General features: G+C 43.6%; 1 protein-coding gene and 1 long non-coding RNA gene across 6 annotated transcripts in view; one reads left to right on the forward strand and one right to left on the reverse strand.

Moving 5' to 3' along the window:
• VPS13D (vacuolar protein sorting 13 homolog D) overlaps positions 1-16,892 on the reverse strand; it is a 274,396-nt gene that overhangs the window by 66,207 nt on the left and 191,297 nt on the right. The window contains exon 66 of one of the 5 annotated variants that reach the window (XM_055582273.1): positions 4,211-5,463. The exons of the other annotated variants lie outside the window; for them this stretch is intronic. Coding sequence (XP_055438248.1) covers positions 5,380-5,463 — 84 coding nt within the window. The 3' untranslated portion in view covers positions 4,211-5,379. Of the gene's footprint in view, positions 1-4,210; positions 5,464-16,892 lie in introns of those variants that run through there. 5 annotated transcript variants of the gene reach the window in all.
• On the forward strand, positions 11,231-13,075 carry LOC129653035 (uncharacterized). The gene is made up of 3 exons (XR_008714934.1): positions 11,231-11,469; positions 11,823-11,909; positions 12,965-13,075. It is a non-coding gene; the product is annotated as an uncharacterized LOC129653035 (long non-coding RNA).

Below are 16,892 nucleotides of genomic sequence, written 5' to 3' on the forward strand. Positions count from 1 at the left end.
GATGCTTCAAATGGAAATGAAGTCTTGGTGGCAGATACTCGGACAAAGGAAAACTCCAAGGAGGCAGGTGTATGGCATAAAGACAGGACATTCACACCTGAGTTTGAATTCTGTGACATTTAATAGCTGCGAGACCATGGATGAGTAACTTCACCTCTGTGAGCCTCTCTGTCTCCTCATCTTCAAATGGGAATGAGAATAGCCATCTACAAGGATGTGGCAAGGATTAGATAAAACATGTAAAGCACTTAGCACAGAGCCTAATACATGGAACACTCAATAAAAACAGTACTGAGTTATCTGAACTTCAATTTCTTCCTATGCAAAATGGGTATAATCAGATTCTACAGGGCTGTCGTAAGGATTAAATGAGACTGTGCTCGCACTTTAACTCCATTCAGTATAAACTACACCTCAACACCAGAAGGGGCATTTGCAAGGACTCAGGGGTAAAGAATCTGCCTGCAATGCAGGAGAAGTGGGTTCAATCCCTAGGTTGGGAAGATCCCCTGGAGAAGGAAATGGTAACCACTCCAGTATTCTTTCCAGCCTAGAAAATCTCATTGACAGAGGAGCCTGGAAGGCTAGTCCATGGGGTTGCAAAGGAGTCAGATAAGACTTAGTGACTAAACAACAACAGGCCAATATAGCTCATTTGGTAGCAATTTGAAGTCCACAAAAAACTTAAGGCTACATGCGAATACTGTTCTGTTGCTCTGCTGTGCTTAGTCGTTCAGTCATACCTGACTCTTTGCGACCCCGTGGACTGTAGCCTTGCCAGGCTCCTCTGTCCATGGGAATTCTCCAGGCAAGAATACTCGAGTGGGTTGCCATACCCTCCTCCAGGGGATCTTCCCAACCCAGGGATCAAACCCAGGTCTCCTATGTTGCAGGTGGATTCTTTACCAGTTGAGCTACCAGGATACTGTCCTAGCTAAAATCAAAGATTCCGAACGAATAGGATGTCCTTGAGAAAAGCTGCTATGACCCTTGCGAAGACGACAATGATTCCCCCCATCTTTCACTGAAGGATGCTCCAGCACAAGCCACACCTGTGAATTCTGACACAGCCCCAAATCACTAATTTCTACACAGCCATATTTTCACCAGGGCGGATAAAAATCTCAGAAGCACTTCAAGATGCCAGTTCTATAGAGTAGCTGACACACACACACTGCACGTCAATATCCCACCTTTCAAAAATAACCCCACTGTCTCCAGCAATGGAGCCACGACAAATTAGCCTGTGTTTGGGGCCGGGCTCAGAAAAGTTGATTTTATAAAACTGAAATTCAAGTAGATGCTGGAATGATGCAAGAGAACAAATTTACACTGTGTCCCTCTGTTTCGTCCTATCAGCGTTCCTGTCCCTTTCAGGAGGCTCAGCAAGCAGGGGATGCCAAGGATATTTGGCCAGTGTAACAGGAGCCGGGGCTTGAATTCTCCCCCTGCTCCGGGGTTTTTCTTTCACAGTTATTTACCTAATGGAAATTTCCTCTTCAGTATCCTTGCTTCACTGAGTAATTGCTGGTAACAACATCTTTCTTGTTACCAGGGCCAATGTGACCACGTATAATAGGAAAGGGGAGAGAAGTGACAAGAGTCTGTGTGTGAGTGAGGGTTGGGCCTTCTTTCAGCATCAGGTTGTACAGCCACAGGTCTCAGCCACCATCCCAGCTCCAACTCTGATCAGCATTGCCTGCCACAAGTTAGGCTGGAATGTGGAAATCTAGAGCCTAGTATATCATGCCTGGAGGAAGGCTGCCATGACATGGTCACAAGGCAGAGGCGAACAAGTCAAGTCCTTACTCTGCCACTTACTAAACATACATGTTGGTGCAAGGCTTTCTGGAACCTCAGCTTGGTTCTGCAAAAAGCTAGTCTAAAGGGTTACTTTGAAGGGTTAAGGAGATAATGCAAAGTGTTTGGCACGGAGTCTGGCACACAGGAGGTCATCACTTTTTACAAGTTTCTTACAAGCAATCTGGAGGCTTAAACTTCAGAGTCATTTTTGACTCTGCCAGAATACTAGCAGGAAAACCACCTTTAAGTCATGTAAGATTCTAAGTCACTTCAAAACTAAGGTCTTCACATACTTCACTCATTTTGTTAAAATATCCACACGTTAAAAACGACTCTTGGCCTGAGTTTTTCCTTGACATTGAAAAACCCTTTTGTGAGACTTGTGAACGGGGCAGAAATAAAGGAGAAAGTGATCCAACAAGCATTGGGTGTCTGTCACTGACACAGGGTAAGAGCCAGCCCTCACTTGGCCAAATAGTGGAGAGGCTGGGCTGGGACTGGGACTGGCATTAAAAAAAAAAAAAAAAGGCATCAGCAAAGCTGAGGTTTGGCAAGAAAGAGGTATTTCTGGACCCCAGATCTCTATCTACTTACTAAAAGTGGGGCAGCTTTGTCTATTTTCAGTTCTATTGGGTTATGTGTAGCCCTTAAGGCAAAAAGAGAAAGGGGAAAGAATCCAGAAAAGAGACCCTGAATAAGAAAGACATTTTAAAGTTGGGGCTGGCATTCTACTCCAGTTAACATGCTTAAGCCAATGACCTTGGGTTTTGGGGGTGGGGGGGATGGGGAGACGGGTGTGAGCTCTGGAGATCTAAAGGCCCTCCTACCCTAAGACATACACCATGTTGCTATTTCATGGGTAAACACTTATCAGGCAACAGATTCTCCTTTTCAGTTAAGAAACAGAGTTATCCAAAGCCACCCAGAATTATCTCAGCACACAAGGCCTAAACATAAGCAACAAAGTCAGACCTCAAGACTGTCCTGGTTCTTAACTGGCCCGAGACACACGCCTGCTGCTGCTGAACTGGCAAGTCTTTTCCTGCTCTTCCGCAACTCTGACCCAGTTGTGAACTCAGAGGTTGTTTCAGATTAATCTAGATGCTCGGAGTGGATTGGAGCACTCTCACATAATAGGATTTTGCTTTTTCTTTAAAAAGGATCAGGAGAGTTTATTACAGGGCTAAAAGCAGAGAAATAAGAATACCACAGGTACAAAAAAAAAAAAGAATACCACAGGTAGCATCAGGAAAACTGATTTTCAATAACAGACAAGTATTATGTCTGTCAAGTCCAACTTTCCCTGGTTTTTCCTACATCAATCATGTCGCAGGATGAATCTCTAAACCCAGCTGTGGGTGGGATGGCATCACAGCTTTAGCCCTCCATCAGCCAGGCCTTGTCACAGGCTTCCTCCGAGAAGGGGTGGAGGACTGTGCCGAGGCGCCAGGCATCAGTTCATCTACTGCTAAAAATTGCTTGAAGTACACATGGAGGGAAGCCAGGGCTGGGTTTCCCTACAGTTAGTGCTAGTCAAGGGGAATACACCTTGGAATGGGCCATGAGGTCTCCATCTGCCATGCCGACAAAGTTTTTCAATCCGTGCAAATGGCCCACACCTCAGTACTGAACCAAGAGAGAGACTGTGACATAGGGGAAAAAAATCTCTCCAAGGTGGGCACTCCATAATAGCTGACTTGGCAGATAAATTATTTCAACACCAGGAAAGCACACAGGTTTTGGGTAGCAAGGATCCCAACTCTGTCACTAGTGTCAGCTGGGTGAATGTGAGCAAAACACACACTCTCTTTAGGGATCAGTGTCTTCATCAATAAAACAGGGAGGACACTGCCCACGTGGTTGCTGGGTTAATCCAAAGATACCTTAGTTTTAAAAGTACATGGTGGGGGGTGGGGAAGAAACACAAATCAATGTGTAAATGGCAAGGATTATTAATGCAAATCCAATTCTTTCTTCTAATGCATGCTCCACTCCCCCTTCCTCCCCAGCTGAACCCTGCATGTCTCATCCTGTGATATAGAAGTCACCTTATACCTGTTATGGAACAAAGGAAAGCATCAAGAAGTCAATTATAAATAGACTAAAACCTCAAAATGCATAAAGTTAGAAACAGAACATTTCATAATAGAAAAGAAGCTCGAGCTTATCTCATTCCCAGTTACAAGGACTTCATTCTTGTAAAGTACTTTGTATTTCAAATGAATAGATATATTCTCTTTAAAGCCAAAAGCTTGGGAAGAAAGGAGTTGGGTGACATCATTGAGGACAATACCAGATGCTAGGCACCAGTAAAAGCTGAGCTTCTCACTGAAAAAGTCAGGTGTGTTTCAGGGGTTTGAAACATGTTGAGATTTTTTTTTTTTTTTTCCTTAAGAAATCAGTCCCCAACTGGTTTCTTCAAATAAATGAAGTTTTAAATGAGAATGAGCAGAATAGGTAAAGGACAGCTTCCAACTGCTAAAAAGTATAGTGTAACTTTTAGAAATGTAAACACTGGCCAGCAATGTTAACTGGATATCAGGCACTGTTCTAAAGGTTTGACATCTATGAAATCATTTATTGGTTTAATCCTCATAATAACCCCATGAATCGAACTCTATTATTATCCAGTTGTACAGAGGAGACTGGAAAGACCCTGGATGGGGGAATGAGTGAAATAGGATATAGTAATTCAGAGGTACAAGCTTCCAGTTACCAAAAAAAAATGAGTCACAGGAATAAAATGTACAGCTTGGGGGATACAGTTGGCGATAATGTAGTATCTTTGAATGGTGACAGATGATAACTAGACTTGAATGTGATCATTTTGAAATATACAGAAATATCAAGTCCCTATGTTGTATACCAGGAACTGTGAGTCAATTATACTTCAACAACAACAAAAAAAAACAAGCAAATTTGTGGGATAAGAGATTAGATGTGTGTTTACCAGAAGCAGAGGTGAAGGAGAGAAGGAACTAGACAAAGGTGGTCAAAAAGAACAAAGTTTCAATTATAAAGATATGTAAGTAACAGAGATGTAACAGGATTAATATATTTAATACTGCTGGAGGATATACATATGAAACAGAGATCAAACTGCCAACATTTGTTGGAGGATATATATATGAACCAGAGATCAAATTGCTGACATTCACTGGATCATACAGAAAGCAAGAGAATTCTAGAAAAACATCTACTTCTGCTTCTCTGACTACATGAGAGCCTTTGTATGGAACACAACAAACTGTAGAAAACTCTTAAAAGAGATGGGAATACCAGACAACTGACTGGTTCAAAATTGGGAAAAGAGTAAAACAAAGCTGTATATTATCATCCTTTTATTTAACTTATATGCAGAGTACATCATGCGAAATGCCAGGCTGGATGAATCACAGGCTGGAATCAAGACTGCTGGGAGTAATATCCACAACGTCAGATATGCAGATAACACCACTCCAATGGCAGAAAGTGAAGAGGAACTAAAGAGCCTCTTGATGAGGGTGAAAGAGCACAGTGAAAAGTTTGGCTTAAAACTCAACATTCAAAAAAATATGATCATGGCATCCGGTCCCATCACTTCATGGCAAATAGAAGGGAAAATGTGGAAGCAGTGACGGATTTTCTCTTCTTAGGTTCCAAAATCATTGCAGACAGTGACTGCAGCCAAGAAATACGAAAGTTACTGAGAAAGTAAATCTCAAGAGTTTTCATCACAAGGGAAAAATATTTTTTATTTCCTTTATTTTGTATCTATATGAGATAAGAGATGTGCACTAAATTTACCCAGTAATCACTTCATGATGTATGTAATATTTGTGAAAAAGTGAAATCATTATGTTGTATACCTTAAACTTACATAGTGCTGCATGTCAATTATATCTCAATAAAACTGGAAGTAAAAAAAGAAAGAAACTGGAAAGACCATGATCACCTCCAACAATAGCCTGAGAAGCCACTGGTGCTGCTAAGTCACTTCAGTCATGTCTGACTCTGTGCGACCCCAAAGACGGCAGCCCACCAGACTCCCCCGACCCTGGGATTCTCCAGGCAATAACACTGGAGTGGGTCGCCATTTCCTTCTCCAATGCATGAAAGTGAAAAGTGAAAGTGAAGTCGCTCGGTCGTGTCTGACTCTTAGCAACCCCATGGACTGCGGCCCACCAGACTCCTCTGTTCATGGGATTTTCCAGGCAAGAGTGCTGGAGTGGGGTGCCACTGCCTTCTCCACTAGGTATCCACATATATTTGAAACTTGATGATCTATGGAGAAAACCCAACTCTGATTTCTGTTATTTTCTCCATGGGAAATTTCTCCCTGATCACTAGGGAAAATCTTATACACACCAGATAGGTATCTTTTCTTTTCCAAGCAGTGCTGGTGACAAAGGAAGGAAGTGTAAAAGTTTCCCAAAAATGACATGTAAATCCCTGGATGTGCAAGAGGGTCAGGCTCCACTCCCCTTTTGTGATCAAACCCCAACTCTGATACCCCATCCTTTTCCATCACCCACACTTTGCCCAGCCCCTCATTTCCCCAACGCTCTCACTCAGACGTCTGAAACAAGCCCCAGATAAAGAGGAGGTTCAGTGGATGTCCACTGTGTGGATCACATTACACCAAGGTCACACTGCTCATGCACAATTTACAGCTTTGAGGAAAGATGGAAGCCAAGCTGGGATGGGGACTGGGACCACTGACTGCAAGATTTCCTGACTTCTGGAGAGGCCTGCTCTTCCACCCATCTGCTCACAGAAGGATGTACTGAAGGTGGAGTGCTAAATCTAAGAGATTTGCTCCATCAGAGCTGGTCTGGTCAAGCAGATCTAACCGCAGAGAGGTTATCGTTCAGGCAAGGATTGTTTTGTTTATCAGTAACTGACATGTGGAGGTGGATGATAGGGGTGCAAAGGCAAAGGGGGCCATGGGGAGAGAAGCAGCAAAGCCCAGCCATGCTCTATTAAGAAGGGTCCATCCAGCTCGGGCTTCATGCCTCTCCATCTTTGCTTGGCTCCTCTCCAGGCCCGTGTCCCCAGACCTAACCCAGCATTCACAGAGGACACCAAGGTACTTATTCTTCCAATTAACTACACTATATGGGGGTGGTGGGGGGATGGAGCCAGAGATAACAGAGGCTGACTCTTCATTCATCAGGGAGGTCATTCAACCTCAAGTGTGATGGATGCGAGAGAAGACCACGGATGAAGAACCAGGTGTCAGCATCTAGGAGAACATGGGGAGGTGAGCCTCTGGGGAGGGGAGGAGGTGGATGCAAGCAGCTCAGCTCCAAGGTACTTAAGTCCTAGCTCACTTCTCCTGAGACCTGGCTTGATCCCAGGCTCAAATAAAAGTCCACAATAAAGTTCTTTTTACAAAAGAAGCAAAGATTCCCACCCTTCAGAAGGACTAAAATTTAAAAACTGCAGTCTGGTTCCTCAGAAACCTCTGGTATTTGCCTGGGATGTCCCTTGAATTCCTCAGTGGCCTTTTAGGAGGCATTCCTAACTTTACTATCCTTCAACCCCATACACAAAAGACGACCCGGGAGAGGACACTCTGCATTCACACCCATCTACTTCCTGTAGATCTGGTGTTTTTAAAGCCTGCTGAATGAGGCATTCCCAGGTTAACAGATTTCAGGTCTAAAAAACAAGTCCTGGAATGAGGAAGAAAACACAATCCACTTAACCTGAAAGCTGCCCTTTCAAAGGTGACTTAATGGGCCTACTCTAATGTCTTGTGTTGCTTTTAAAAAAGAAAACCTTCAATTACTAGAAAGATAGAAAAATAGAGGCTCTGGTTCACTATACTTTCAACATGGAAGAGAGCTAATTAACCCTTGTTTGTAAAGGAAGTTTCACCCATTTTCTTGCCTAAACAGAACTTACTCTTGAGGACTAAGCTTCCTTAAGGGTCTGTTATCATTTCAGGAGTTACGGCTGATAGGGTCTCTACCCCCCAACACACATTCCCTTCCACTGTCCATCCTCCCCCACACTTCTACTCTGGGGCATCAGGCTCTGATCTGTGTTGAAATATAAGTCCCACTGGAAAATTCTTGCTGTTATACACCCCTCACTGCAAATGAAAAGCTCAGAACGTAAGTTCCGTAGGGAGGTACACAAGCTGGAAAATCAAAGCACTGGGCACTTGAAAGTAGAAGGAAGACGAAATATAAACCCTCTTTGGAGAAAAATAACATCAGACAGAGCCTCTAAAACTTTTCTGACATGACACCCAGCATTCAATAAAAATTACCAGATATGGAAGTCAAAAAAATGACTGAAAACTAAGAAAAAAATCCCAGACAAGATCACTCAGTAGTAATCTGGGTATTAGAGTTATTAGACACACTAATAACTTTAAAATAGTTTAACAGTTTAAGTTTAAAATAGAATGATAGTAATCTTCAAAAAATTCATAGAAAGATGGAGAATTTTACCGGGGAACTCAAATTATGATGTTAATAGATGAATGAAACCAGGAAAGTAGACAGAGGACCAAAAGAGATTAGTGAGCTAGAAAATAAGTCAGCAGAAAAGAGCCAATCAAAGCACGAAGAAAAATGGGAGCATAAGATGCATGTGGGATATGGTTTTAAAAGTCCAACTTCCATTTAACTGAAGTCACAGAAGGACAGAGTGAGAAAGGAGCAGAAGTGCTACCTGAAGTGATGCAAGAATTTCCCCAAATCTCTACAAATTCAATCTGTTCTACAAATCCCAGGCAGGATTTGTAGAATGACCATATCTAGGCACATCATCATTAAAAACTAAAAACAAAGAGTCACAGGATAAAAGATATATCACCTTCAAAAGAGCAGCAGTAATACTGGCAGCTGTTTCAACAGAAATGATGGTGCATCATGGAATGATACTGTTCAGAGGCTGAAAGAAATGGCCAATCCTGAATCCTAAATTCAGTGAAAATATCTTCCAAAGAGATAGGTGAAATAAAGATCCTCTGGAGGAGGAAATGGCAAGCCACCACAGTATTCTTGCCTGGAAAATCCCACAGACAGAGGAGCCTGGCGGGCTACAGTCCATGGGGTTGCAAAGAGTAGAACATGACTGAACAACTAAGCATATTACAAATTGAAATGATAATATTTTGGATATAATAGGCTGAGTAAAAATATTAAAAATAGCTTCATCTGTTTCTTTTACTCTTTTAATGTGACTACTAGAACAGTTTAATTACAAGTGCGGCTCACAAATTTCAGTCAGAGGGTGCTGGTTTAGAGGCCTGACTCTCAAAATGTTTAAGGACACAGCTTATGAAATTAAAATTAAATTCAAAAGATAATCAAGTCTTAAACTTCAATAAATTCCTCAATAATCAATAATGTGTTGCAAGTAGCTGCTACTCACTTGAGCAGAAAATAACAGATGGAAGGCACTGGTTTGCTTTTAGGAAGTAAGACCTCTGTTACTCAACATGGAAATATCTAGTGGGAAGGTGGCAGAAAGTTAACCATGGCACATATTCCCATCCGTTACTTCTCTAATCATTCCCCTACTCTGCAGGAATGGCTCCAAGACTGTGAGTTTTCAACTCCAGGTCAGCCACCATGGATGCCTTTGTGTGGCCTCTCCTTACATACAAACCTTCAGGGTTACCACTCCCGTACTCCTTTGTAGCTTTGTTTTATGAGTATCTGAACTGTCAGGTAAACATGCTGTATCTGTTTTTCTCACAAGGCTACACGGCTGCAGCATCAATGCTGAAAGGCTTGGAGTGATGCTCCAATGACAGGGAGCCAAGAAGGTTCGGTCATCTTTGTGCTATACCACTCAGACAGCACCCTGGAACACTACTGGAGCAAAATAGAGACATGCTTTCTGTTCCTTTTCAACTCATCAGGCCTCACCCCAGTCCCACTTAACAGAAATGTTCTACTTCACTAAGACAGGAAAAAATAAAATCTCTTCCTCCCCCAGCCCCCACCATCCTGCCACCTTAAACTTAAACTGAGTACGCAGGCTGACTATTTCCTAAATCTAGACTCTTCCTCTGTGCTTCTAGAAGGCCCTGTCCTGGATATTGCTCAGCCAATTCTCTTTCCTACCTTCAGTCTTTTCTGGCCTCTTCTCAGAATGACAAATACAATTGAATCTGCTCCATCTTATAAATACCTTCCTTTAGCTTTCCCTTCAAGTTATTATTCACCCATTTTCTTCCCTTTGTGGCCGTATCTCTTACAGATATGGAGCTACTGCCTCTTTCTCTATTAAATGAAGGTTGTAAAGGCATGTATCTATAGAAAATAATACCAAACAGGGGTCAAAACACATAACGGTACCCCTGACTACCCGTAAGTCTGGGCATAACTGGAAACATAAGGGAGCGTGTCTAGTCACAGTTACTGAGTTTCCTCAGTGTTTCTCCCAGGTAAGTGGGAGCCCAGGCGTGTTCCTGGACTGCAGGTGTAAAACCCACGAGGCATCATCTAAGGAAGAAAAGAAACACTGGAGTTCGAGGCACAAGGTGGGAAACAAGACAGAAACAGCTCCCTGAAATGGACGGAACCCCTACCGTGTTTTTTCAGAGGGTGCCTGTGGCCTTGCTGATGGACGGGAAGGGGGGCTCTTAGAGAATCTTGAATCTCTAACCCTAACCCTCAAGGACTGCTGTTAAGTCTACCAAAGGGTCAGACAGACAGGAAAACAGGGCTTCATTGCCTTGGATGTTTCTTAATCTTCAGATAAGTGCCTCAACTTCCCATGTTAGCAAAAGAAGAGCTCCAAGTGGACTTAAGGTGAACACCTGAAGTTATGGGACAAGATGAGAAAATAAAATTGGGAGACTGTTCCTTTAAAAGAGAAAAACTAATTCGAGGAATTCACTGAAAGGAGCCCTTTAAGCTCAAAGGGGAGAGATGTTTGCTGAAGGCACATTCAGTCCTGTGAACGTCTGGTCCACCTGTGTCCCCAAGGTGCACGACAGGGCCAGGCACTGGGCATGGATGCACACACAACAGAGTAACTCGGGAACAGACAAGTGCTGCTTCCCTAGTGAACCTGGAATGAACCCACAGGAACTCTGGGAATAAATGACCAGAAAGACTGCTCATTGGTTTGACTTGAAAGTCTGTTTTCAAAAATGTGTTCTTTTTCATCTCTTTAAGTTCTACTTGCTAATCACTTTTCTTATGTTGAGGAGCACCTGGTTTCAAACTTTGCTGAAAAGTTTTTAATCTGTTCTCTATATTGAATGCAAGGGTATAATAAGACTAGGGGATCCTGGCCAACCATTCTCTTTAAGGCACTTTAACGTGTTAACATAGCTGCACCTGTGCAAGCAATTCAGAGGCTACGTTTACAGCAGCCACAGGTGAGGCTGAGACATGTAAAGGGAACCAGAGATGTTCTAGAGTCACACGTCTGGGTCAATTTGGGCTTCATTTATTGGCTTCTCAGTGCCCTATCTGTAAGCTGAGATAACATCTAACTTCTAGGGTCCCTCTGTTCACTTCCTCCTTTCATTTCTTCCCTCTTATCTACAAAAAACTTACTTTGCATCAACTATGTGCCAGGCACTGTTCTAAGGGTTGGGGATGTGGCAGTGAAGAAAACAGACAAAATCTGTGGCCCTCTTGGGATTTATAATCTAGTTGTATAGACAATAAACATTATAACTATACAAAATGAAAGCGCTAATCAATGGTAAGTGGAAAATTAAGCAGGGAGGGAGGACAAGAGGTGTTGATAGAGGGGGATGCAATTTTAGATGGAGAAGGGGCGCCAGGAAGAGCCTCACTGGCAAAGTGGCATTTGGATAAAGAAAATGTAGGTGAAGACCATGGGGTTATAGAACATTCCAGGCTGAGAACTGCTGGTGCAGAGACCTTGAGGCAGGAGTTCTGGGGGACAGCTGAGCAACAGCAGGCAGGTCAGCATGATGCAGTCGAGCGGGGTGGGAAGTGATGAGCGGGTGAAACGTGAGGTTAGAAAAGTACAGGGGAGGCCGACCACGTGTCCCTTATAAATCATGGCACAGGCTTTCATCTTCTCTGCAGAGTGAAATGGGAAGCCACTGGAGAGGCTGAGTGGAGGAAGGACCCAATCTGTGTTCCGTCTGCTGTACTGAAGTACTGAGAGCCGTGGTGAGAAGGCGGGAGGAAGGGAGGACGCAGCAGCCACCACAGTAGATGGGGCAGTGCTGTGTGCTGAGATCAACAACAGGGAAGCAGCAGGCAGAAGGGGCAGTATAGCTGACAGGATGCGCTGAGTCAAGCATGACCCCAAGGTACGTGAGCCACTGAAGGAGAGGCGGATGGAGACGAAAGCTTAAAATGCTATGAAGCACCAAGCACTGCGCTGGGCTCATGCAAAATGACCAAATATTAGTTCTTTACATTTAAAACTTTCGGTGCTGGTTCAGAGCCCAGGCACCCAAGATGGGGTTAGTAGGCCATGTGAAAGCTAAGAAATATTTGTAGAAAGAAGAGTCAAATGAGAATATACTCAGCAGTTGGTTCTGCAGTGCTAACACCCCAATTATTGTTGCTCAGTCACTAAGTCGTGTCGACTCTTGGTGACCCCAGGGACTGCAGCATGACAGGCTTCTTGTCCTTCACTATCTCCTGGAGTTTGCTCAAACTCATGCCCATTGAGGCAGTGATGATATCTAACCACTTCATCCTCTGCCATCCCCTTGTCCTTTTGCCTTCAATCTTTCCCAGCCTCAGGGTCTTTTCCAATGAGTTTGGCATCAGGTGGCCAAAGTATTGGAGGTTCAGCATCAGTCCTTCCAATGAATATTCAGGGTTGAGTGGTTAACTTCCATCAAAAGACGGAATGTGTCTCATGCTCTAATCATCTATCTGTCAGAGAGGAGGGAGTGAGATGCAGACTCTCATGTGGTCAGTGAGTGCTGGATGCAGCACCAAGTTTCCCCACTAAACAAAGATTTCATGGAAAAGAGCAACAAGCAGCAGCATTCTGTTATGTATAAATTTCTGCAACTCCATGGAAAGTGATTCGGTCCACCCAAAGGGTACAAGTGGCAACTCACAAATGCTCAAGCTCTGAGTGATGAGGGCAGTAAAACAACCACAGAACAGGCACCAAGGTGAATCAGGAAAGACAGGAGAGTCCATTCCTGATGGACATTTTATCAGGTTTACTCAAGGAATCTTTCCTTGATCATTTTTGCCAGGCAGCTTAACCCGAGTTCAACCTCGAGAGTCAAAGACCCAATCTGTCTCCCACCCCGAGAGCCTGGCAGATGCCATCCAGGACCACAATTCTGTAGCAGCAGGGAGAACACTGAGGCCCAAAGCTCTAAGAAGTCACAGGGAGACCTATCAAACAGTGGCTCAGCTGGTAAAGAACCCACCTGCCAATGCAGGAGATGCAGGAGACTTGGGTTCAATCCCCGGTCAGGAAGATCCCCTGGAGAAGGAAATGGCAACCTACTCCTCTGTCTTTGCCTAGAGAATCCCATAGACAGAGGAGTCTGGCAGGCTACAGTCCATGGGTCACAAAGAGTCGGACACGAGTGAGTGCACGCGGACGCATGCAAGCATCAGCCTTAGTCTGAACACTGGGGCAGAAACAGCAGCCATTCCTACCTCAAGATAAAGGTCCCCTTTGAATCCCACATGAAAACCAAAACATTCCGAGTCAAAATGTGGACACTGTCATTTGCCCTGAGTGGAAACAGAAGAGGAGGGATTTCCAGAGCAAGGCCTACTGACTGGAGTGGATGGAGGCAGCGGAAGGTTGAGGGTACACACTCCTGTGTATAATGTGCTGTCGCCTCACAAATTAAGGTCATGCCTGTTTAGCTTTAAAAAAAAAAAAAAATGGTGAAGCAGTTTAATGGACTGATCAAATGGGGTCAGAGAAGTTAATTTCCCAAAACACAGTTTAAAAACAAGCCCACCGCCTCTCTGCCTTTTTAGCCCAGTTGTTTTAAGTGAGGTCTAAATGCCTCCTTTTCCTTTAACAAGGACCCTGAGTTGTTTGGGCTTTGGGGAGGCTGATTTTCTGCTACATCTAGATGGAGATATTAGGGTAACTGGAAATGCCAGAGGCAGTCCATGACTTAGCCCTGGATGGAGTCAGTTGGGCTAGAAAGAACAGCTGTGGCTGGATTTGCAATCTACCCGCTGTGAATGGGCTATGATTTGGTTTTAGCTCAAATTATATAAAAAACAAGTAATGTTTTTTGTTTTTTTCTGGAAGGTGTGAAGACTGTTGATATTGTTCTTGCCCCCCTGCCAAAAAGCATAAAGATTCTACTTACACATATAAAATACTTGCAAAAAGTTAATAGCTAATGTTTTGTGTATGCAAATTACAGTCATAACATGACAACAATACTAGGTTTAAAGAGTGAAAAATTCAGTTAGGTCTCTTCCCCTTTAAATTCATCTATAATCGGCAAGAGGAGAGGAGGGAAAACAGAAGAAGTAAAATGGCAGGGCAGCCTTCTCGGAATAGAGGCTGACGAAGCACACACTCTCAGGTCCCAGGGGCCCACTGCCCTGGGACTGGTGCAGCTGCTCAGCGTTCCTGGGTCCCTCCTGACTGGGCTGCCCCCCATGTTCTCCTGTGCCTGCCGCCTCCTGTCCACGTGGCCAACATCTCCTTGACTTCAAGATTCAGCACAGCCCAGCTTCCCTGCCCTGTTGGTGCCCCACCACTCCAGACTTCTGTCCTGGCACCTGAACGCTTGCAGGCACCACAATCCCTCCTCCAGGCTCCTGTGCTGGACTGTGACCCAGGGTGGTGGTGGGGCAGAGGGGACACACTTGTTTAACTCACGTTTGTTTCCTCTGTGCCTCACACACAGCCTTCCATTTTTAAGCTGTTCAAAGACACTGTGAACTTACTGTGTAGACACAATAAATAACAGATTTGTTAATAGGAGGTTATGCTTTTTGCACATAAATCTGTATTTAGTCAGCTCTGGGTGTGGAGCTAGACTGAAGTTGAAATGCCTTCACTAAGTATCTTGGACAGGGTTAGAGCATTTCCTTGTTCTCAGTCACACACTTTGGCTTGAATGGTGTAGCACCTACCAGAGCTAATTGTATGACAGACAGTACTACAGGGAAGGACTTTAAGCGGTGACTCAGGTTCTCGGCACCTCCTTGAGAATGCAGCCTAACATAGTTAATTCCTACAGATCTGACACTGCAGATGTGCCCGTGAATGAAGTCCACCAGACAGGTGTGACTTTTGGACTGGGCAGGGCCAGGAGTGTAGGCTCTGAGTCAGAGAACCTGGGTCCCAGCCCAGCTCTCTGCATAGCCTTGGGTGAGTTCTTAATTTCTCTGAGCCTCAGTGTCCTCTTGTTCCAATGGGGACCAGCATTTCACTGAGTCATTGTGAGGATTAAACAAGTCCATTCGTGTGAAGACTTACAACAGTACCTGGTACTCAGTGAAGCAGTCGGTTAATATGAGCTAGTAGCACTTCTAAAGGGCTTCCCTGGTGGCTCAGTGGTAAAGAATTCGCCTGCCAATGCAGGAGACATGGGTTCCATCCCTGGGGTTCGATCCCTGGGTCAGGAAGATCCCCTGGAGAAGGAAATAGCAACCCACTCCAGTATTCTTGCCTGGCAAATCCCATGGACAGAGGAGGCTGGTGGACTACAGTCCATACGGTCGCAAAAAGAGTTGGACATGATTTAGCGACTGCACAATTTAAGTTTGCAGATGATGATGGTATGTACTATTGTTTAAATAAATCTATTCATCATTTAAAAACAAACAAAAAAGCACCTATACATAATATACTAACATATTCCACACAATCAAGCTCATTATCCCACTATTTCACTAATCACATGACAGTGAACAAGCCCCTGATCAGCTTTGAGAATAGATTACATGAGACAAAAGGCAAGGAAATACAAAATTAACATTGTGGTTACTACTTATCAGAACACAGACAAAGCCAGATACTGCCAAGGGAACACAGACAAAGCAGATACACCAAAGGCCCAGAATGAAGGAAACAGGTTGCTGGCTTTTGATTGGAATTTCCTCGGATTGTTACCATGTAGTACAAACTTAATCTAAATGTTTCTTTGCACACAGTCAAGCTTATGTGAAATGTATCAGAAGTGACAGAATAAAGGCTTGGGTTTGTGTGTGAACAAAAGTGCTTTCAAGAAATGTATCATTACCAGACCGATTAAGAAAATAACACAGACTTGAAGGTACCCTCCGTGGATAAATAAGTTAGTTTATAATAGAAAAGAATATGAAAAAGAATATATGTAACTGAATCACCTTGTTGTATACCTGAGACTAAAACTAACACAACACTGTAAATCAACCACACTTGAATAAAATTAGTTTACTGTTTGCTGGAGGGAGGAGGGATATTAGGCTAAATAAATAAAAGTGCAAGTAAATCAAACATTTTGAAGTGATTTTTTTTCCTGAGGCCAGTGTGAGTATAAAATGAATTACTATGCTAGTACATAATTATGACTAGATAATTATGTACTCTAATACATAATTGAGTCTATACATAATATGACTCTAATACATAATTATTGACAACAATTATCCGAGTGAAGTCACTCAGTCGTGTCTGACTCTTTGTGGCCCCATGGACTACAGCCTACCAGGCCCCTCTGTCCATGGGATTTTCCAGGCAAGAATACTGGAGTGGGTTGCCATTTCCTTCTCCAGGGGATCTTCCTGACCCAGGGATCGAACCTGGGTCTCCTGCATTGCAGGCAGATGCTTTACCCTCTAAGCCACAAGGGAAGTCCAATACATAATTATTGACAACAATTATGCTAGTACTTTTTGAGATGATGTTTGCTCTGACAATGCAAACCATAACACCACATCACCACCATCTCACCAACTAAAATTCAATCAGAGCATTTACTGTGTATTAATTTATATAACTCTCCCAACAGTACCCCCTACAGCTGGCAAGTGGATTTGCCAAGGAAAAGTGGAAAAAACCTAGGACATGTCACAATAGGTACTTACTGCCCAGAGGAATCAATTCAGGGCAAGGGGCAAAATTCAAGCCAACCACCTAGAATATTTCAAGGGCAGAATGTCTCCTGGGAAAATGGGGCAAAATATCTTTGATGGCACATGTCATTC

The sequence above is a fragment of the Bubalus kerabau genome, chromosome 5 (assembly GCF_029407905.1).
Source record: "Bubalus kerabau isolate K-KA32 ecotype Philippines breed swamp buffalo chromosome 5, PCC_UOA_SB_1v2, whole genome shotgun sequence".
In the NCBI taxonomy this organism is placed as follows: Eukaryota; Metazoa; Chordata; class Mammalia; order Artiodactyla; family Bovidae; genus Bubalus; species Bubalus kerabau.